The 24,042-nt window shown below is 37.1% G+C and overlaps 1 protein-coding gene across 20 annotated transcripts in view; it reads right to left on the bottom strand.

The window, feature by feature from the left end:
* adgrl2a (adhesion G protein-coupled receptor L2a) overlaps positions 1–24,042 on the bottom strand; it is a 100,970-nt gene that overhangs the window by 52,801 nt on the left and 24,127 nt on the right. For all 20 annotated transcript variants that reach the window (XM_042006235.1, XM_042006234.1, XM_042006215.1 and 17 more), the window contains exon 3: positions 9,093–9,306. In XM_042006235.1, coding sequence (XP_041862169.1) covers positions 9,093–9,306 — 214 coding nt within the window. The remainder of the gene's footprint in view (positions 1–9,092; positions 9,307–24,042) is intronic.

Below are 24,042 nucleotides of genomic sequence, written 5' to 3'. Positions count from 1 at the left end.
AGGGATATTATTTGAATGATGTTTCTGTTTAAACTTTTATAAAGAAAATATACAGTGTAAAAAGAGTTTTTTTCCCCTAGAAGCTCACAGATGAATTAACAGTTCTATATGAAACATATTTGGTTGAAGGAAAATAATAAAATACTCCTCCTCCTCCTCCTACTACTACTACTACTATTATTAACACTACTAATACTACTACAACAACAATAATAATAATAATAATAATAATAATAATAATAGTGAGAGAATGTACAGAACTCTTTCATCAAATCTTTCCCAGGTGGAAAAATAAAAGAGGTGGAGAACAGAGCTTTCTGTACTCTGATTGCCTTCATCTCTCCCCCTGGCCTATTAATCACACTGAAGTATTCCAAATGTAATCCTATCACATTTCTGACCTTTTAGGGGAAACAGGCATCAGTACAATTATAGTTGTAGAAGATGCTGCTTGAATTTAATGCAAATCTCTTTTAAAAATTAGCACTGCAGCTGACAGTGAAAAGGGTGCAACGGGATGCCAACAAACTAGGACTGATAGCACCCCTGATACCATGTAACCACATTTAACCTTTACTATTACCATCATAAACCATGTCAGAGGAATAATTGGACATGAAGATAATGTAGTAGTTGAATAATGTATTCCCTCAAATGACAAAACTGCTACAAATTATATTTCTAATCTCAGATATAGGGAAAGGTATTACGAAGGCCTAAAGTCTACTTAAGTGATAAGGGAATTTGTATTACATTTGCTTTTCACAAACTTATCTTTTAGAACAAATGATGTGTCTTTCTAATCCATTCTGCATTGTATACACATATGGTATTAATTTAGCTTTACTGCATATTTTCAAGCTTTCAATTTTGCCTCTTTTGAAAATGAAGAAATTAATACTTGGGAAGAGATCAGAGCTCATTTCTTTCATTCAATTGTTAGCAGATCTATTATGTACTAAATAAAAGAAAAATGGCACCAGATTAATATTAAAATATATTCAATGTAAATTTTGAAAACACTTTGTGTGTTTGTTTACAATCATTTGAAGGTCAAATAGCAATTCTTATAAAAAAAAAAAGTAAGGTCATTCTTTGTATTAGTGTAACTATGAATGTTTTAGCATCCAATAGCAAGATGGGATATAGTGGCTGATACATATATATATATATATATATATATATATACATTCATACACATGTGTGTGTGTGTGTATATATATATGTGTGTGTGTGTGTGTGTGTGTGTGTGTGTGTGTGTGTGTGTGTGTGTGTATATATATATATATATATATATACATTCATACACATATGTGTGTGTGTGTGTGTGTGTGTGTGTATATATATATATATATATATATATACATTCATACACATATGTGTGTGTGTGTGTATATATATATGTGTGTGTGTGTGTGTGTGTATATACATATATATATATATATATGTATATATTAGGGGATTAATTGATCAAATCGATAAATCGAATTTTCCATTTCTGGAGATTTATTTTTAGGAAAATCGGGATTTTTTTCCATAGTTAGTTAGCAGCAGACTTAACCCTCCCTCCACACCAGAACAGTGTTTGTCTGACAGATTTTCAGTTTAGTGACCCTATACTCACTCCTGGGATTTAGCTGTGCGTATAACTGCAGTGAGAAATGCTGCTCTCTATGAGATGCAGAAGTCAACTTAACCCACAAACCCTAGTTAAGAGACAACCTTCATCAGGGGAATTATTTCTGCAGTGGATCTTGTATGATAAGGATCCAGATTGAAAGAGATCATGGATGCATTGTGTCGCATATTTCTATGAAAGTCGTTTATATGGTGGAAAAGCTATGAAATTATATGCTTTGTCTTTGCTGGCATTCATCCATATAAACATTTAAATGTTTTTAATACGTTTATTTATGTTTTGTAAAAGTAAAATGTATATATATATATATATATATATATATATACATATATCTTGGATTAGAAAGGAGTTATGGCGCCACCAATATCCATAGTGTCATAAGAAACTTAAGTGGGAGGCAAGAGAACTATCTGGCTATTCAAACATGTTATTATACTGTTATGAATTAGATACAATAAATACATTTTGCAGCTACATCACAACTGCCTGAGGTTGGATTTTGAGCTTGTTTTAATGTTGTATTCAATGCATGTTATTGGGAAAAACAGAAATTATTATTTATTGCAGTGGCCACACAATGGCTACCAACATGTTAGACTATACTTCTTATAAGCAACATCACACGCAACAATTCATGTTGATGTATACCAACATTTTATAAACTTAGAGCTCCAGTCTAAATCAAGGTATCTCTAAGTGTCTTTTGAAATGACTTGAATAAACATTCTGACATGTCGCAATGTAATTATAGCTACTTGAAATGATTCAAGCCCAACAATGTGTTCTCATGTGGTCGTCCCAGTTAAGAAGAGCGACAGGGCCATTAATTGCCTAATACGAGATTGCTTTGCCTCACCTCAGTAATTTTCTATCCCTCAACACTCGTGAAACCAAAAGCGGCCATTTGTAATTCACAGTATAAAAAAAATAAAGAAATAAAAAGAAAGAAGTAGCAGCAGCGAAAACAATGGCCATGTAAGTGGAGGAGAGAAGCGACATGAGTGAGGGGAGCACATTACAGAAAAAGGCACAATCTACTTCCTGGAGCTCCCAGTTTGAATTTCAATCAAATTAGCGTCTCTTAAACTCAAAGTGACCCGTCTAGACCCATTTCATCTGAAATGCTGATGAGGTTCATGGCACAATTATCAAGGCAGGCATCTCTCAAGAGGCAAGCCTGTTGATAGCAGACAGGCCATTGAAAAATTAAATCATTTCCTGGGCCACAGAATGACAGCAAGAGCATCTGACATGAACAGGACACAAAGCACACACACATACATTACACACGTTTTATGTATAATCACCTCCACTATCAGTATATTTAGACCATTTTCTAATAGGGTGGCCCAAAATTGTTTCAGGAAATGGGTCATTAGAAATTAACTATTGGTATCCTGCTTTGAACCTGAGGTCTTACCCAATATCCGGGTAAGACATCCTTGAAACATATAATTACTGCCATATGCTTGCATTTATGATATATTTATTGGAGCTGCTAATAATTCTTGATGGTGGAATTTCAGGCTCTTAAAGGGTTGGGCGAAGGCTGTCTGACTCACATCCGTCCACCTCTCCTATTGATTTTTTTTTAAACCAGAAGAGGCATATTGTCATGCCACTGAAGTCAATGGGAATGTTATTGTGACAGTATGCTGGTCGAAATGTGACCTTTACAAGACAACAAAATGCGATGCTAGCTCACCCACGCATTAAGACAACAAGCACACCGGAATGGCTGAGTGAGACTCCACATCTCAAAACGACCAAGGAAAATAAGGCTGATGTCAGGACAAGTCTTTTCACTGTCAAGTGTGATCAGTTGCACAGCAGCAAGCTGAGCAGGGCTGATGTTCATTGTGATGAATTTGTACATGGACAGTTTTTCCCCTCTTTTGATCAAAGTGTCACATGCCAAATTAAACTTAGTAGAATAAAGAGCTTGTAAATAAAGAGGTTAATCGTTTTTTTAAAGCACAAAATGCAATTTTTCCTTTTGTAATACAAATTATTACATAATGCTTTAGAATTAGAACCAGTCAGTGAGTATTACTGTGAGTGGAAGTGGGTCATAGTTCTATATTTACATCATAGCGCATACAGCTTTTCATGACATTTGCATATATTTAATTCTTTTATATTTTCTTATGTGTCTTGTTTAAAAATGACAATTTGTAGATATCCTAATCGAAGAAAATGGTTGACAAGAAAAATTGGCAAATACAATTACTGGCATTGAAAGGATAGCAGCATGAACACAATAGATCTAAATGAGTTTTATTAAATAATTTGATCAAGATTTAACATAATCTAATAGTAGTAATATATAAGTAAGCAATTTTTATTTATAAAGCGTCTTTCAAGATACAATGCTGGTGTTAGTGGTTGTTTGGCTCTGGTGAAAATCACTGATGACCGTTAATGCATTATCTTGTTCCGCCCTTCTTTACCAATTGGGTAGAGAGCAGTTTCATGCATCGTGAACTTTTGCACATCCCTGTGAAACACCCAAGCTGAATCTGGATCTTTATGAAATCTTAATCTGCCATGCTTTAAATAAACACTAACAGTGTATGTACAGAGAGGAAGAACAAGGCAGAGTGCTGTCAGGCGGCAAGAATGGAGATCCTTGGAGAGCCTTGCTAGCAGTACTGTCACTGATATAAATAGTGTAAAGTACCATGCTTTAGTCTCCAGACCTGCCTCACATTTATTGATGTGAACTTGGAAGATAAAGCATATTACTTAGCATTAAAAAAAAAAAAAAAAGATTAACTCATATTAAATTCCAGCTGTTCCCATGACTAAAAATGTGAATAATAATATATATACCCATTTTTGTCCTGATAATAATAATTTTCTTAATTAATATTAACCTATTGTCAAACTGCCCTCACAGATTAATTTAATATTATATTTTAGAGAATTATCTGAATTGATAAAATTCATCAATGATACACCCCCTGGAAAACCCATGATCCCATGCACTGCAGGAGCTAACCATGTAATTTTTTATCAATCAGTTTGCTTTGTTATCAAATACTTACAATTAAGCTCATTAGTGAAAGAGAAATCAATAAATGTAAGCCACTTTTCATACTGTATATCTTAATATGTCCGCCTCAGTCTAAATAATTAGTCAGTGTTTGTCACTGTCATCTTTCCAACTCCTGCAGAGATCAGAAAGCATGCTTAAATGTGAATAAATCACCACCAAGCACCAGATGGTTCAAGCAAGAAAAACTAAACGCACCACAAAATAATATCTAAATATGTAAAATGACCATTTTGATGTGTCTGCAGTCATTCAGTGCAGACAAGGACACATCATTATTGGAGAAGAAAATCTAAATTCTGAAAAGAAAGAGAAATCACACCACTGAATGTTATTATCAATGAATTAATTATTTCAAACTGTACTGCCATGCAGTTTCACATCTGTATGGGAGGTGTCCATGAAAATGAAAAAATTCCTGAACAGATTATCACCCACTTGAGTCGACTAATTGCTTGCAGCTGAATGTTCTAATTGAGCCACAACAGACCTAAGGCTATTTTCATAAAATCATTGTGCTCATGAATATAATATGCCAACCAGATATAAAAACAAGCTGGAGTGCCAACAGGATCCATCAAACTCAGCGGAGCCTCAATCCAATTCTCCACACTTCAGAATCATATCCATTTTGGATGTTTAAAAGTGAACACAGTTTTCCACACAAGTACTAACGTGATTATTTTTTTCTCACATACTTGAATTAGGAGACCACAATTGTGGACACACACACACACACACACACACTATATGTGTGTGTGTATTCAGCCGGGTTAGTCACAGCTGGAGCCGAATGCAGAACCTAGTTTTGACTAGTGGAGAAGTGAAAGGCTCGGACCTCATGGCAAACAAACACTGCATACCAAAAAGACACAAAAATTACCACACCTCTCATGTGAGGATAACTACAATTAGCAGAAGAAGCATTCTTGTATTACATTTGTTTCCTATGGAGGCCTTCTCCTGTAAATGACTGTGGAAAGAGAAAGACAATTACTAATTAGTCCCATATGCAATACTGGGCATTTTCTCAATGTGTCGTTGAGTTTATTTTCATGACAGTGGACTTGTGTTGCTTTTATGTTACTGGCCACATAATTAAAATATATGGCTTTCTCTCAAATAATAATTTATCTGTCTGTTCTCAAATTACCATGGAGAAAAAGCACATGAACTTGCAAAGTAACGCAACTTTTTATGATGCCTCTTGTAAATATTCACACATATACATTGTTTTTTTGCAACATTTTGCTGCTTTTTCCTCCCAGTTATATCTTCCTGCAGTACCAGAGGTAAACACACCTCACATATCTGAGTCTCAGCACAGATTTTTCTCTCGTACGTCTCAAGCTCACACTTCTCTCTTTGCTTGAAGTCTGCATAGTGCAGAACTGACATGGATGCATATAAAACGCATTTAAAATGCAGTCTCGGGATAGGTACATGAGGAAATAAGCCCAGGTGCCCCACAGACACTGTTAGTGAGCATTTAGAAGAGACTGTGTTTGTGTTTTGGTGGTCTGATTTTGCATGAACAGGGCTGAGGGCAGTGTAATACACAAGGCCAAAAGCAGAAACCGGGTACTCTTCAGTCTTTCAAGACAGACAATATGAGTCAGCTATTTGACTTCAATAGCCTATATATATATATATATATATATACACACACACACACATCAGCAACTATACATACTTGCTGACGGTCTCAGACCAACTGATGTCTCTCTCTGTAAAGTAGTCATATGTCATTCCATCCTGTGCACTTTGGCTCCGATGGCATCCCTGCATGACAACTGGTCTCATGTATTGAGTCTCATGTAGAATAGTTTTCCTGGTGGAATTCTATCATGATTCAGTGAGTAGTCAAACGTCAGTGCACCTTCATTGGTTTAAATCACACTTCTCATGCTTCATTTTTGTGGTGATGAATGGGGTTGTCTTAAATTCATCCCTGAACACTATACTGAAATATACACCATGAGGACCCATTGTTTACTGACAAAACACAGTTCAACATAAATAAAGAGGAAACTTTTTTTTTTTTAAATCGAATTAAATCTATTTTGAAAAGTCTAATTTAGGGGCTTTCTATATCCATTACATCGCACAATGCTGCACTGGAAATGTATCTGTTAATAGGCAGCACTCGCCAACTAGAAATGTTAGGTGTCAGTTCTGTTATCTGATGTTTCATGTCCTTGGAAGAAACCGATTTATTAACTTGATTCATTCACAAATTAAATTTTTCTTCTTTAGACATGAAATTGGCAGAATTTAGAAAAGATAACACTAACTAGATTCAACACAAGAGTCCATCTGATGTTCCACTACAGAGCAGAAGGACACGGGGCCTTTTCAGCAAACCCTGTGATAGACTAATACCTGTAACCATGGTGATAATGCACAAAGATGGTGATGGCCAAAGTCATAAAAGAGTCAAAAAGGTAGAAAAACGAACACAAAAATTTAAAGCAAAAATCATTCTGTCTCAAAGTATTATTTTGACCAAAACTAATTATGTCTATATTTTCTTCATAAGATTTAAATTAAATCTGCATAAGTGACTGTAAAATTATTACTGTATGGTGAAGCATCAAAGAGTCAATTTTTTACAAGACGTTGCATGTACATACATGTATTAATTTATGTGTGCATATTCAAGAGATGTGGAGATCAGATGGTTGAACCATCTTTAATAAAATTTCACTATTTGAAGATTATTGTTGACTCAGTAATTAAATTGTTTAATCATAATATGCTATATATAGCTGTGACCGTATTTCTGAATGATCCTACATGATTGTTCAGTGCTTTTGCTTTCCTTCTGTGTGGAAATTAGCAGCATGCTCTTCTCATTGGGCTGAATATACAATAATTTTCACGACAAGCTAAATTTTACAGCCACTTGGCACACCTCAAACCATTCACCGCCAGCAGTAGTATTACGGTCTCACAGTAATTTCAAATTCAAGATTTCTTGATTGTTTTAATGATAACTATAATAAATAATATCATAATATTAAAATTTGTATGTTATTTTATTGAAATAAATAGCATGGCTAAAGCTAAATATGTAACAAGTACCATTCACTGTCCCACACTGAACTTCTGTCACATTTGTGAGTAATTGCGTGCCCCGATACACATCATTGAGACTGTCACTGAGTGTTTTTACATAAAACATATCTGCATGCAGCCAAATCTTTAAATGCACATATTTATGCTCTCTGTGTGATTTAAAGTCTTATTTCACAAGATCAAAGCTTTGATTTTGATATACAAAGTGAGCATTGCAAAGATTTAGCTGCTTTTTGGAGTCTTGGGACCTAAGTTTGATCTTTTACTGGACTGGATCCAATTTGTTTTTCTTCTCTAAGCAAAGGGCTGTAATCCCCTTGGAATTATAAATAATTTCAGATTTATCTTTTTTGGTGACTGGTAAAGCTAACTGCCCAAGCTGAGTGTTGCTTTATGCCCTTTGGTTCAGCACGAACCTCTGTGATGACATTGCACCTGTCTATACAGAAGCTCAGTATATTGATATTGCAGAAATGTCAGCAGTATAACTAAAGTCAACCTAGTAGTTTTACCATGATGCAAAAATGCCCCTAAATTTTACTTGTGTCAAAAGAAAGATACAGAGTACTGTTACTTCATACTAGTACTATACTTCTTATTCCTATTCTTATTCTTGTAAATAAATATTAAGAAACTCCATTGAAGAGAAAGTGATGCAAATTGCACAACAAACTCTTTTGTTCTTTTTCATTTTTTTTCATCACTTTGTAGCACAGACACACACAAAACAGATGTTACTGAGACCAAGAAGTTCATCCTCACTAATAAGCTATAGTAAAAGCAAGCGCTGATGACTAATGTGAAGACACTGAGTCTAGACTACACTGTGCAGGCTTATGAAGAAATGAGCAGAAATTACAGCAGACAGGAATTACCTCCTGCAAAGCCAGATCTGATTTGTACTTTTCCGGTCCTTTGACATGAGGTTAGCTCATTGTTTGTAGGAATGAAAACTTAATTTGTTATGTTCGTACATTTTGAAATGTGAGAAAGGTGACAGGCTACTGCTGCCTTTTTTTTTTCTTCTTTTTTTTTTTTACACTTACTGTGTGTTTAGTTTTGCTTCCTTCGATGGTGTAAATCAATCTGACAGAAGCCCTGCTAGTCTCCATGGTGGAAGATTTTTTTTTTTTCCCTTGGTAGGAAAATGTATGTCGACAGGGGGGAAACCAGACAAATTAAAATGGTCGACAGCAGTCCAATACCAGGCAACCATTACCATGCCCTGTCAATTTCTTTCTAAGGGGTCCTGAAACTTTGGCAGACACCTCATTTTGGAGTGATTGTTTTGACGTTGCACAGACATGTCTGAGGTTTTACCTTTGTGACATGATCTTGTAAGCGTCTGGTAGATAGCAGTTGGTGTTCTCCATCTGGAAGGGGTCGGCGTCGCAGATCTTGTCATCTGTTCGGCCATAGTTGGCGCTTTCAATCATTATGACATCACTTCCCGGACACCGCAGATCAATGGGGTAACCCTCACAAGACAGCTCTCTCCTTACTAAGCCAAACGGCAGGGCAGCTCGACTAAATCCTGAGGGAGAAGAGAGAGAGAGAGAGAGAGAGAGAGAGAGAGAGAGAGAGAGAGAGAGAGAGAGCTTTATCAGTGCAAATCAAGGGGAGTGTGTAGCTGCAATCACACAGAGAAAGATACAATAAAAGGCTGAGAATATAGGACATCAAAGCTGGATAGACACCAAGGACATATCTCCATGCATGCAGTTTCTTATTTTATGCTAAAGCCTAGAACTGCACAGTAATGTAAGCCATGAATCAATATAAAGGGTATAACACTTGCTAGCCCTACTAGCCGGACATACATCACTATACTGAGTGAGCATTTCAGAGCTCAATCGGACCATAGAGCTAATGGTTTTATTATGTCATCCTTGTGCCTTAACAGGTCTTGTAAAAAAATAATAAATAAATAAACAAAATAAAATAAAAATTATTCTTATTCTAATTATTAATAATAATAATAATAATAATAATAATAATAATAGTTTATTGATCTAAATGTCTGGAATCTTGTACCAATAAGTGACCATAAGCATTAATGAAAATTAAGTTCTGGGCAGATTTAAAAAAAAAAAAAAAAACAATAAAAGAAAGAAAAAAATTGTTGGGTCCCTTATGTCTTTGTCTCACTGCTGTCTTTTATTTAAATTCAATATGTAAACGTGCTGTCACTGGAAAGTGTATCACCACAGAGCTGTGGTTTTCTTGCAATGCTCATTTCTCTATACAAAATGAAAAAGAACAACACGCATGACAACATGAGTGTAATTTAATCCACTTTGTAGAACTGACAATCGAAGGGAGGACTATTGGGAGGCTTGAAAAAAAGTACACTATGTGAGTGTGTGTGTTTCTGTAAGGGAGGGTAAGGGGTAGGAAAAGTAGAAAAGAAATCAATATCGTGGCTCTGCAAATACGAACAATCCCAAAAGCCATTTTTAAACTAAAAATCAACTGCATAGATGAAGTATACAAATGCAAATATGTTGTTAGTAAGAGCAGCTTTTTGCAGCTGTGATACGGCAGGAAGCTTAAAAAAGATTGCCAGCTGCTCCTGTGTTGACTTCTTCGTCTAATAACAGCAGTTTCCCTGCATCCAGTGGTGACTTTGTCACCTATTTGCTACGTACAACTTTGTTGATGGCTGTGTTGTTTCCAAAGGCTGTGTCTCCCTAATGAGGCTTAGTTCACAGTCACAGGAGGAAAAAAAGAACACCCTTACTACTTCTCATGCACTAATTTGTTTGGCTCCTGGACAAGTTAGAGTGATCCATGTATGCAGTTGTTTATAATCACAAAGGAATTTTCTTCTTCTTCTTTTTCTTCTTCTTCTTCTTCTTTTCATGGGTTATTCTTTTAGATGTTCTTTGTGTGGCAGCAGTTTACTTACAGCCACTGACTAGATTGGCCAAGAAAGGCTGGGTTAATTTTACCCTACTGAATGCTTCATCAATTAACTACCAATACAATTATCTTTGTCTGATTAAATGCTAAGCTACAATGGCAGGGGATTAGCATTCTGCATTGTGCTCCTTGCCAGGAAATGCTGCTGTGGTATTTCACAAAAGAAGATAAATGTCAGTTTGTGTTGCCTGATGCTCTGTTTGTGCACCAATCAGGTGAAAGTCCAACTTCTAAGGTGCTCAGTGAAGAGCTCAGGGTAAACAAAGGATACATCTGTATGGAGCAGGGCTGCGGCCCTGGTCTATCTAACCTCTATTGTCAGGGAGAATATGACCATCAAGGAGGGAGCTTTTTTCTTCTACTTGCGCTTTTGACAGCAAACTTTCTCATGTGACCAGAAAACATGAAAAGTAAAGACTTCCAAATATGATAGGTTTCAGCTGTATTTCATTTTTGCAGCCCTTTTCTCTGAGGAGTCAAAAGGAAACACTTAAAGTAATAAACAATTTATCAGTGATGCTGGCTGGAGAAAAACAACAAAAACAAAACAGAACAAAAAAAAAAAAAAACAAGTGAAAAATAATGGAAATGCTGCATGTTAGCAACAGGATTTGACAGTCAATTTTGAGCTCACGCCAATGCGCTTCAGTACTGCTTCACTAAAAGACACTAATACTTTATGTAGTAACTATAAAACTATGTAAAACATCACTCAAAGCCACATTACAATGTTTTTTATATATTCAGATCATGACATATAAGTGGCAGATGTATAATGGAGGCTTGGCTGCTGCTTTTCTCTTACCACCTATCTTATTAAATGAAAAAACAAAAAACTATATAAATAAATATAGTTCATTGAATGGCCATGCATAAGCTGTGAAAATTGAGAAGCTTGGACAGTCTGTCCACCTAAATAAAAGGGGGAAAAACTAAAATCTATGCCTCACACATTTAGCAAATATTACATTTGAAGCTGAGTCTAAATAATTTTACTCAACATTTTACACAACTAAATTGTTGCTGCCAAACTGTGTCTAGTGTCTCTTACTATGAAAGTAATAAATCCTACAAATGAATGAATTGGGCAGCAGTTACATTTTGTTGGGTGGGATGCATTAACTTTCATGGGTCTAATTTGTGGCTGGAAGTGATCTGTTTTTTTGGCCATGTGTTAGACCTCTGAGTTTGATCTCCAAATCCGCAGCCAAACCCACCGATGCTCCACGTCCCAGCAACACTGTTAAAACACTTAAATCACTCAACGGAGCCTTCACAATCTCTGCTTTTGGTTTTATGATTTAGAGCTAATGCAGTCTCTCCCCTTAAAGAGGAAAACAGGGGCTGAGAAATGAGGAGATAAATGGATGTTCAAGAAAACTCCTGCTGAAACACACCAACCACTTTCCAACCGTGCTGATGACAGGCTCTGTTTTCTGTTTTCATGTCTAAATTTCTGGATCGCAAAACCATTGCTGTCCTCTAAGTGCATTTTAATGCAACACTGACCATAAGCATTATTGTAAACAACAAATGCCTCTCTTCATTTATTAGACCTAATATCAACTATTTTCTCACCCTGGTATCAGATGTTTTTTTTTTTGTTTTTTGTTTTTTTAGTTTCTTAAAACTATGCTTATTTAATAATATCTTGTATATTATTTTACTTAAGTTAGTTTATATTCTATAATACGTGGTTTATGTGTCTACTTCAAATAGAGATGCTTTGTTTTCATTCAGTTAATATAAGGAAACCAAAACAACATTGATCATGCATTGCTATTACAACAAAGTAATATGATCACACTTAATCTAACATAAACAAATCCAACACTTACTGTCTGACTTAACTGAATAATTTCATTATTCAAATGAGCCAGAAACGTAATCATTATTTTGCTGCTGGGGTCATTAGCATAATTATTCAGGGGAATGCATGAAATGAAAATTGTTTACTTTCCATATGGTGGCAGTAAACCATGTCAGGAATATGAATGGTAAAATATTGATTATGTAGAAAACCTTTTTTTTCCCTTTTTTTCTACCTTTTTTTCTTTGTTTCACACTCTTGAAATTTAGGGGGAAAAAGTTGGGGGAACTGAAAGCACTTGATGCTATAATGTGTTTTAATGTAATGCAATACCATCGCATTGTGCAACTCAGTCACACTCCCTCTGTCACTTGTAAACATTTTAAGAATATTCAGTGACTTTTTACATTAATTAAAATGTTAAATGCTTAGGTGATTTAAGAAAGTTTATTACATGAGTTGCTCATGCTGATGATTTCCTGTTAGGGACTTCTTTACTGCTGAGATTTTTGTCATGGAAATTAAAACTTATGCTCAAGGAAGATAAAGTGAGAGTGGAATATCCGACACGTGTATTTTGTGGGTTTCTTTAGGCAACAGACCTTATAAGGCAGTGCTCTTACTCTATCAAAGCTTGAAAGTGAGGGAAATGCTTAAGCAATGATGAACAGTTATTTATGCTGCCTGAACACAGATACAGCTTGTGATGTGGTTTCCATGGTTTCGGATAGTACATATAGCAAGGAGCAAAGAACAAATACAATCTCAGTGACAGAGTCAATCAGCAAACCTTCATTCCTTCATTACTGAAACACTTCTTGTACAATCAGGCACTAAGTGCACAGTATAGAATAGTTAAAAGAAAATAATAATAATAAAAAATAAGTTTGACAACAAATTATATGTTTTTTACCGCACGTATAAAAAATGTGGTATTCTGAAGATTTGTATGTGTGTATCATTGATGCATAGATGCAAAAACAGAAAAACAATACCAAATAAAGTTTTAAGCTGTATTTCCTTTGCTTCTTAGACAAACCATTTACAGCCAAAGGAAACCAGAATGTCATCCTCTATACGGACAGCACGTTCATAGAATCATCTCAACATTACCAGTGGATTTCTTTACTGTGTGATGCAGCATCCAAACCTATGTGAAAGCTAGAATAAGAGATATTCAAACATTTAAACGGAGTGATTATTTGTTCTGTGCAGCAATTAAACAGCAGGTAGCAAAGGAAGAAGACACAGCCAATGGAAATATTGTAAGGAATATCTCAATTCTGTGACCATGGCAACATGGTGCAGCTGAAACCTTTCTTGCCAGACCCTTATTATGGCCTTGTTGACACTCTTCCTAATCATGCCCTGTGGTCACCCACCAACCCAGCCAACCACCACCACTATTACAAAAAAAGCAGTTCAGTTCATCATCATCAGCTATGTAGCAATCAATAATTACAGCCACATAAACTCCAAAAAACATTTAGTTCAGGCACTATTTTTTTCCCCTTTAGACTGCAAGCCTTGAAAAGATTGTATATTTTATAATCAGCAAATGAACATTAGAGACAGCTGTTTTCTTTTATTTATATATTTTTTTTATATATTAAAAAGTCATTCAAAGCTTTCTGCATGTCATCATTGTAAATGTTACAACATGCCACTAACTCACTTAGATTGGTGCACAGGACCTTTTTTTTCATTTGTTATAATGCTTTTTATTACACCGGTGACAAACCTCTAGTTAAAGCTTCCCAAGTTGGTATTTACTACCCCAAGTAACCTTTGCAATGACATTAGGTCCATACACAATTTCCAGCTGAAGAACTGTGAGAAACTTGCCATATGTAAGGTGGACCCATTATGCACTGTCTCTTTGGTGCTGTAATGATTTAATTCTTTTTTTTTTTCTCACCAATGAGCCAAATCAATTGGAAAGTGACCATCTGGTAGGATATGAGTCTCACTGAAGCAGAGGTAATGAACAAAATGTCTTTGTATTTCACATAAATGAGGAGTAATTAGGATCATCTTCGTTCTACCATGAAGCCAGACATTACTTGGTCAAACCCAAGGGGATATACGTGTAGATATGAAAGGTATAAAGAACATCTACATACAGTATGTACAGTTTCTGAAGCAGATGCATTCTTAATCAGGGCCACAAATTTGAATCTCTTTCAGTGAAATGAAATTACCTCATCATACAGCATAATGCTTAGTCCTCATCATACAGCATAAATGACAGAGGGACCATTCTTCTTTTTGCCAGGGCTATCTTGCATCCAGTTAATGGTTTTCATATTAAAATGACTCTTTGTAACCTGAGTTACAAACGCTTCCTCAGTTAGTTCAGGGGCAAAGCAGAGGCCCATCAAAAGGCCTATTCAGGCACTAACGCTGCCATCATTGTGCTGAGATCACAAAAGAGGTCTCCAGATTATTTTGATGTGAAACCAGATAATTTCTGCCGAGAGCCAATAAGAAGTGTGACAGGGACTCTCCGATGCTTGTCGTCTACCGTTAAGGAAGCCCTTTGATTTTCCTCGCTGTTCAGACGAGAGCTAAACAGCTGCTTGTAAATGAGCTAGCATCTCCGCTTGGCCTGTCATTATTCTGCACTCCTGAGCCGACAAGCTAGCTTGCTGAGGGGATATATAGTGAAAGAATAGTGTGGCCTATAGCATTAGCGTGAAGCCACAGGGGACGCAGCTTGAGGCCTTCAGGTTCTGTATCCCACCTCCACTGCCTCCAGAAATCTGTCACAAGCAAACTTAGTCTGAAAAGGAAAAGAAACCTTTAATTCAAGACCTTTCCCACAGTGTTGATTCTATAATCCAAAGATATCCTTTACAACACCATGTATTCTTAAGAAGTCAGATCTACGCAGGGGAGGCGACAAAAAGAAAATATTGCATATATCCAGCAAACAGCAGGGTATGGTAGACTGCTGAGTCTCTGTGGTCATTGTAAAGATGAATTACACCACTGGTTTGACAAATATTAACATTCTTTAACTTAAACTGTGTTTATACACTGCCTGTACAAAAAAACAAGTCATCTCCTGGATTTAACTAAGCAAATAGGTACAAGCCTCCTACTGGATAATTACAGCATGGCTGATTTTCTTTCAGCTGGCGACAAGTTATTTAACCCCAACGGATGCAATGGATAGCTTCTCATTTCTTAAACAACCATGTTGAAAGACACATCCCAGTTGTGGAAAAGATGTTTGTTTAAGAAGGGTCAGATCACTGGCATGCATCAAGCTGAGAAAACATCTGAAGAGATTGCAGAAATAACTAAAATTGGGTTAAGAAATATCCAATTCATCATAAAAATCTGGGAGGATAGTGCAGAGCATCATCTTTGAAGAAGAAATGTGGTCAAAAAAATTGTGAATGATCATCATCGGAAATCACTTAAACGTTTGATTAAATCAAATCGAAGAAAAACACCAGTAGAACTCAGGGCTATGTTTAAAAATTGAAGCAAGAGCATTTCTACACGCACAATATAACAGCAATTCAAGGGATTGGGACTGAACAGCTGTGTAACCAGAAGAAAACCACTAATCAGTGAGGCTAGCCAGAGAAAAGGGCTTCAATTTGCGAGGGAGGATAAAGATTGGACTCTGGAGCAATGGCAGAAGGTCGTGTGGTCTGATGCGTCCAGATTTGCCCTGTTCCAGAGTGAAGGTTGAATCAGAGTAAGAAGAGAGGCAGATGAAGGGATGTAGCCATCATGCCTTGTGTCTACTGTACAAGCCTGTGGGGGCAGTGCTATGATCTGGTGTTGCTGCAGTTGGTCAGGTCTAGGTTTCAGCTACATTATGTGTCCAAAATAGTGAACTCAGATGGCTACTTAAATATACTGAATGACCAGGTTATTTCATCAATGAATTTTTTGTTCCCTGATGGTACGGTAATATTCCAATAAGACAATGCCAGGATTCATCGGGATCAGATTGTGAAAGAGTAGTTCAGGGAGCATGAGACATCATTTTCACACATGGATTGGCCACCACAGAGTCCAGACCTAAACCTTATTGACAATATTGGGGATGTGCTGGAGAAGGCTTCCCATCATCAATACAAGATCTTGGTGAAAAATTAGAGAAACACTGGGTGGAAATAAATATTGTGACGTTGTGGAAGAACAGCAAATCTGATGATGGCACAGGATGCATCTGCAGGAGAGTCAGGTATGATATAAACCACTACCAGAATAACATCGGTAAACTCTCTGGGTAACTAATATACACAAAAACTCAAGGCTAACAGTTCAATGTCCCTTGTATACAGACACATTAGAGCCTGGAATGTGTTCGTGCAGCCATGTTTCTGCATTCTGTTATCTTTTTGAGACCTTGTTAGCACCTCAAGTTAATCCATTTTGTGAGCTAGCAATCTCATGTTTCCCATTGTAACAGTTGGAAGAAGTGGTTCGTATCTCCTCTATTTTTCTCTCTGCCTTAGTCCTGTCCTGTATCCTTTTCACTTTCTTTTATCTTGGCTTTGGAAAGCTTAATCAGTTGATCCCACTGGTAAAAAAAAACTCTTCCATAGACGAGCCATAGAAACTCATCATAACAAGTCCTGAAAAAATTAAAAGCATGTGAAGAAATCACTTGAGCAGCACAGCCTCCAAACCAGCTTGAAAAAAAAAAATTCTTTAAAAACTAACTTGGTGATGATTGTCTTGAAAAAATAATCAGATTTTGTGAAAAAATTTCAACAGTATGACCAGTTTGCTGCTACCATGTCGCGTATGATACAGTGGAATAAAAAATCTGTGTGCCGTAACCAAATGCCAATCCAACAAAATATTAATATAACTTTTTTTTCTTTTTTTCTGTGGCGACATTTTTTCGGGGGCAGGAATTGTATTTTTCTTGTTTGTGTGTTGTAAGCTGATGTCATTTTTGAGCACAGCTAACAGCAAGCGGCAGAAACACATGTAAAGGTCTACATTGCAGCACAGCTCGTAACATCTGCAGATTATTAAACTCCTTGACAGCAATGCCAAAACTATGATGCATGTGGCACAGGACACACTGATATCCCAGCTAACATTATCCTCTATAGGGAGAAAACATTGATTTTTCTATTCTTATTTCATGAATCCATTAGCACTGATACACAGTGCTCAAGTGGGGGAAAAAGAGAAATTTGCACAAAAACATTGCCTTGTTTAGCAGATCTGAAGTCAATTTGATCAGAAAATAAAAAAAAAAGTAAATCCTAAATCACACGATGCAGTTCTGAAAGATGTGGATTACTTGTTAATGTTCCTTCCTCCCTCGTCTTTGAACAGAAAGAGGGAACAGAGAAAGATACTGGGAGAAGACGAAGAGGCAAAGAGCAGCAGGAGAATGAGCATTCCAACCTCATTTGTATTCGCCCCCATCCAGTTCACTCCAGTTCATTTACATCTCTGCTCCTTCCATAGCAACAGCAGGGGGGCTATCAGGAGCATCTTTGATATAGGTACATGACTCTGAAAAAGATCTTGTCATTTCTCTCTGAATAGATGCCATGAATAAAGAAACTATTTTTCTTCCCTTTCGGTTTAGGTGGGCCTCTTTAAACAGAAATTTACCCTGTCAGAGTCTTCTTTTTATGTAGTTTATTCCTCATCCCTACTAAGCAGTACTTGTGGAGAAAAAGGCTTGCACAGGAAATGCCATGATTACTTAATTTAACCATTTCAGAAAAAAGACAGAACAGCCAAGAATGGTTAATTTATTTTTATGTTCTGTTTTTTTTTTTTTTTTTTTTTTTTTTCATAATCCAAGAATTTAAACAAGCGTGAGGCATCAAGTGCTGCTGCTAGACAAAATAAAAATGTACTGCACCAGCAAGAAAACACAGCCTCATCAAATTCCATATATACTTGTATGTAAATCAACCTTTAGGACTAATTAAGCTCTATGGGGCTCATCAAGGTCATAAATCCCCTTTTTTTTCATAATGCATTATTGACATCACATCATCTGCACATGTTGGCTAACTGCACTCACGCAAGCGCACAGTGTCATCTCACCGTCTAATATCGGATAGCCCTGGGGCCAGGCAGTGTGTACAGGGGGAGTGAAAAAGAGAGAGAGTTCTTTTTAGGTCACCAAAAAAAAAAGCAAGGACATCTTGTGGTAATGAAATGGCTGCGGTGACCGTCAAGCAGTAAATTTTGTCTCATGGTCCCTAACAAATGGTCACAGGTACATCTCAATGTTAAATTACCAGACATTTTGACATTATCAAGGCAAGGTTAAGGCTTTGGGCTCATTTTTATTATCACAGTGCTGAGGTTAAATCAATGCAATTCAAAAATTGCAAGCTGTAAACATTCACTACTAAATTATGGAATAATAGTTTTAAGCAGTGATTTTTCTTTACATATAAATGAAGCACACTTTGAAAGTGAGCTGACAGTACTATAAATCTGTGGACTGATCCTATGAATCATTCTCAAGGAAAAATAATATAGGACAGCCCCTGCTAAAAACCATGTGCTTTTTAGCAACACCAGTCTCTTTGAATCTCACTACTCCTTATCAGTGACCGTTTTTTAAATATTAACTGATTCAGAGTTTAAATGTAATAAGGAGGTGCATCTTTCCTTTCCTTTGACAGAGTCTTTCAGACAGCATTTGATCTGTGTTCGTCAGCTCTGTTCTCCATCATTTCCACAGTTTGCATTAAAAATAATGAAAACAATGGACTGAGATACATCGGGTACTCGAGACTTCAGTCTCTGCTCCAATGAAGCGTTTGATGCTCCTCGATTCAATAAAGAAGTGTTCCCTGAATGGGTCACCAGTGGCAGTACACACAAATGGGAAGGGTCCATCTGCTTGGTTTGCATTCCCAGAGTGCTCTTCCTCAAGCAGCCCACAGCAGTGGTTCCTCTTCCTGTAAGACTCTGCTCTCATGTGTATGCATTTGTGCCACATTATTCAGCTAGTGCTTCAACTGACCCCCACCTGGCATTTAAATTCCCTGACCAACAGGGTAGTCATGCCCTGATGACACGACTGCTGCTCCAGCTGAATTCTTTATGCAGCCCTTATTCAGACTCCACCACAGACTTGCTGCCTTCCAGGTTTGGCAGATTGTTATTTGACACAATTCTATTCAACTTAAGATACACTGAATGAGGCATTCAAGGTTCTTCACAACTATAGAGTGCTTATCTGATGAATGCAAAACAAGGGAAGCCATACATATATTCAAATATGTTTTTAATTAAGAATTTCTTTTAAATGTTCTATAGATTTCATCTGATTCAAGGACTTTCAATCATGATATTTAAAAAAAAGAAGAAATTTCAAATTGAAACTTACTTTGCTACATTTCAAGGATTTATTGGATGCTATTCATTATAATTGAGAGGCTGAATAATATCTTGATGGCCCTTCATTTCATATGTATTTTTCCCTCTGGTGAGCTGATTGTTGTGAGCATCAAAAGAAAGCCTCCCCCTTTCTTAAAGAAACTTTCAGATTTTGGATTAACCTCCTCTAAACTGAATCCACAGTGTAAGCCTTCTTCCTAACATTCTCACTCCACCATCTGTTTCCTGCCCTCACACATGTCACAGCAGGAGCACTTTGAAGTTCTCATTTAAGGATTTGTCAGATGTCTCACATGCTTATCAGGATTAATTATTGCTTGTTGGCTATTTCTAAATAATTTGAGGGTTTGGAGGGAAGGGCCGCGTGTCTGATGGAAATTAGGGAACGACAGCAACAATTAAGCAGAAACAACAGTCAAGATGAGTTGTGTCAGTGTTAAACAAAACAGACTAATACACAAAAAGAGCCTCACTCAAAATGACTTATTTAATTTGTTATTGATCGCTAACTCTTCAAGTCATCATTTACTCAAGAATGGGGGCTTAAAAGGAGAGGTCCGACGCCTGGACATACAAAAGCACTCAGGGGTCATTATGACTCACAAGGTCAAAAGCTGAGTAACTTGGGGTCAAGTCATAGTGGCAGAGCACAAACGGCTTGAACTGGCATATGTTTATTTTGACGGCAAGTAAACCAACATGCCAGGACATTTTTAATTCTAAAAAAGAAACCACACACAAAAAAATCGGTTATAGGTTGAGGAATTTCTTGTCTTCTGACCACAGCATATTTTTGCAACCTCAGTTAAAGTCAGTTTTAGACAAGCGGCATAGCTATAAAGAAAGGTTTACAAGTCCTTTGAACAAACAAGAAAAAAACACTAAATGTACCATTTAAACTCTGAGTTAACAAGCTTCATAAATGGGAATTTAGAGCTGTTTGAAAAGGTCCTGGTTTTAAATCCTTTATATTTACGGACATAGTCGTCCCCCCCACCCCACACCCCCTTTACAGGAGCCTCCTCTGGATTTATGGCTGCACTAAATCAGGACTGAAAGCAAGAGGACAAAAGGGATTCTACTAAAGGCAAGAAGGGACATCTTACATCGGACTCTTGAGAGTAAACTGTAAAATCTGTGAACCCATTGGGTATATTATGCTCTCTTAACAGACTTTGTCATTATATGTCCTGCAGTTGGTCTCTTTTGCATGAAAGCTTTCATGAAATAGACTTGGTTTCTGTAACAGCAAGTCTCGAACTCACAGAAAAAGTCAAAGTCTGTAAAAATCTCTTGTGAAAAGGGGGATTTTGGCATGCTGTGATCCATGTGACCTAAACACTGTAGTCTAATCACCTTAAAATTCCACAGTATTACAGTAGCAAACAGGAAACAAAGCTACATTTGCCCTTTGACCAGCTGAGCTGCTTCATTTGTCAAGCGCGAGGTGTACATGCTGCATCCTGTTTGAAATATCATCTACGCTGGATAATCAAAAACATTCTCTTCATCCGCCCCTTCCAGACAGCACTTCATCAGTAGTCCTTGCATGAAGTCTGTCTGCAGTCCTTGATGTCCACTACTCAGGCTTTAGCAACACAAAAATATTAAAACACTTACGGGCCTGTGCTATTTTATATTGCGGTATCATACAAACAGCTTTAGGTCTTTTTACAATGCATATTCCTTCATTTGCTGCATATACCAGAACGTTTAACATCAAAATCCTGCAGACAACAAAAGTTTAAGACATAAGCAACAAATATAGAGACCAACAGCAAACAAAAATATAACTTTTTCAAATGGAGGCATATCTCTGACAAATTGAATCCTGCTTATATAGTGATGCGCGCATACCGCTCGTCACATCTGCCACGGTCAGATCAGAGACAACCAACAAAAGCACAAAACAACAAATGCTCCATGAATAATAGGTTTTTGGTCATAGATCACTGCACTGGAGACTGATAAGTCATATTTGTTTTTCCATTTTTGGGATTCAGAGAGGAGACGTTATGGTTTATCAGAGCATGTTTGTAGATTGTTTGGGATATGTTTGTTAAGGACCCGCATGATTCTACCTGGGCAAGAACAAAGTGAGACAAAGCATGACGATAAAATACGAGGGAGATAGGGATATGCGGGAAGATGACTAATCTAGGTTGCTTGGGATCCCACCCAACAAATGTCTCGTGGGGTTTATCCACAAAGATCAGCACAGACAATGATGGGAAAAGGTAGGTTACATGCTAAGTCTGAGACAAAGACATGCTGAAACACACTGCTAAACAGGTCTGGAAACCCAATCAAAGTCCATATGAGGCTAAACGAGTCAAGAAACATGGTCCTTTAATTTTGTGTGAGAATCCTACAAGGCTCATGACAGCCTCCAAACATAAAGATTCTTGTTATGGCCTATAAGGGGTAAAATTCCAACTTCAGAAGAACCTTGAGTGAGAAATTAGAGGACAAACGGCTTCAGGAAATACAGTTTAGTGTCACCTCTATAACTAACATGTGAAGGTGCGGCACTGAAACAAAGCTTTGCTTCTCCCATCTCAACTGCTGCATTAGTGTCACAACTGAGATCTTAGTAAGGGTAATAGATGGCAACTGCAAACAACAAACTAATGATGCTTTCCAAGGTAAACTGTGCATAAATAACCAGAAGAATGTTGATGCAGCAGTTCAAACCCACAGACACCTGAAACAGGCTACTAGAAAGCTGTTAAAAACCTTTGGCAAGGGCAGTGAGTTAGTGATTCAAAGTTTCATTTTAGGTTAGTGGAACATACGCTGACTGCCTCAGAGGCCAGGTGAAGGCGTTGTCTATGTTTATGTGGGTGGAGGAGGGTGGCAAGATGTCAACGCTCTGCCATGCTCATGCATGACAAACACTAACCTGGAGCCAGCTGTGACAAAGCCCTAATCCAGAAAATCCCTCCTTCCTTTGCTGAAAATCCTAATGAGGATTTGAAGTACTCGGCAGGGAGGAGACCCAGGGGCTGTGGTTACACCTTGCCACTGCTTGCTCTCCCAGTCATTGTCTCCTTATCTCCTTATTGGCCAAGCCTGGCTGGCGATGAAAGAGACATGACAGCATGGTGGGCCTACGTACACAGACCCCACGCCTGCCTGGCTCCACGGGAAGCCAGATCTTGCAGTCTGCCACAAACACCCAGGATGAGATCAAGCAAGTGGTAGAAAGACTAAACCAACCGGAGTTGTTTAAGACGTGCAATAAACTAAAGTTCTGCCGCTTAGCCTTAGTAGTTCTGGTGCTTCGACATAAAAGTAAAAAAATAAAACTTTAGCTTAAGAGTTCAAACAGGACTACGACTTGATGTGGTTCCACAAAGCTTTTTTTAAAAAGAAGTGTTTTGATTTTTTTTTAAATCATATACATATGTGTAGTTGACTGAACCTAAAGCAAGTTGTGTCATAGATACATAATCTTTACCTCTGAAGAACCAGTTTATGGTAGATAGTTTATGGTAGATAATTACTGTGTTTTCATGCTCTTTATTAGTTGAAGTGAAAGAAAGAAAGAAAGAAAGAAAGAAAGAAAGAAAGAAAGAAAGAAAGAAAGAAAGAAAGAAAGAAAGACCATCAATATTACCAATATACTTTGCTTTTGAGAAAAGTTGGACTGGAACGTCACTGGTAAGAACTGGATCCTGTTCTTGCAGGTTCTGGCTCATGTTAAGCCCGGGGCTTTTACGACCAGTAATTACATTTCAGAACACCTCAATTGTCTATTTCACTCCATTGACTTTGAGATGGTTTAAGAATCTTCCTGTTCCCCTTCATGTGTTACAATACGAGGACTTTTAAAGGTGCCCTTCCCCGTTGCCTTTGAAAGGAGAAAAAAAAGTACTTCAAACATTTTAAGCTTTGAGGAGAAACAATGGTGAAGTTTCAGGGTGTGTGGAAAGACACTAATTCTCTGGGTCAGGCTTGTTCGTACAGGTTTTGCCACTGAAACACAGCTTTTATATTACGGTGGGCTAACAACATGCAATCAAAAGAAAAATGATGTATATTGCCCAGATGAAAACTCTAACTGACCCACTGAATGTTTTTTTTTTTATTGTTTTGCTTGTATCACACTATGGAACATGATCTCTCACAAGCTTTACAGAATATGAACCAATGCCACATGACACGAGGAAAAAACCC

Source organism: Melanotaenia boesemani, chromosome 14, assembly GCF_017639745.1.
Source record: "Melanotaenia boesemani isolate fMelBoe1 chromosome 14, fMelBoe1.pri, whole genome shotgun sequence".
NCBI lineage: Eukaryota > Metazoa > Chordata > Actinopteri > Atheriniformes > Melanotaeniidae > Melanotaenia > Melanotaenia boesemani.
Note: the sequence above shows the minus strand (reverse complement) of the source record. Positions and strands in the feature narration are given on the sequence as shown.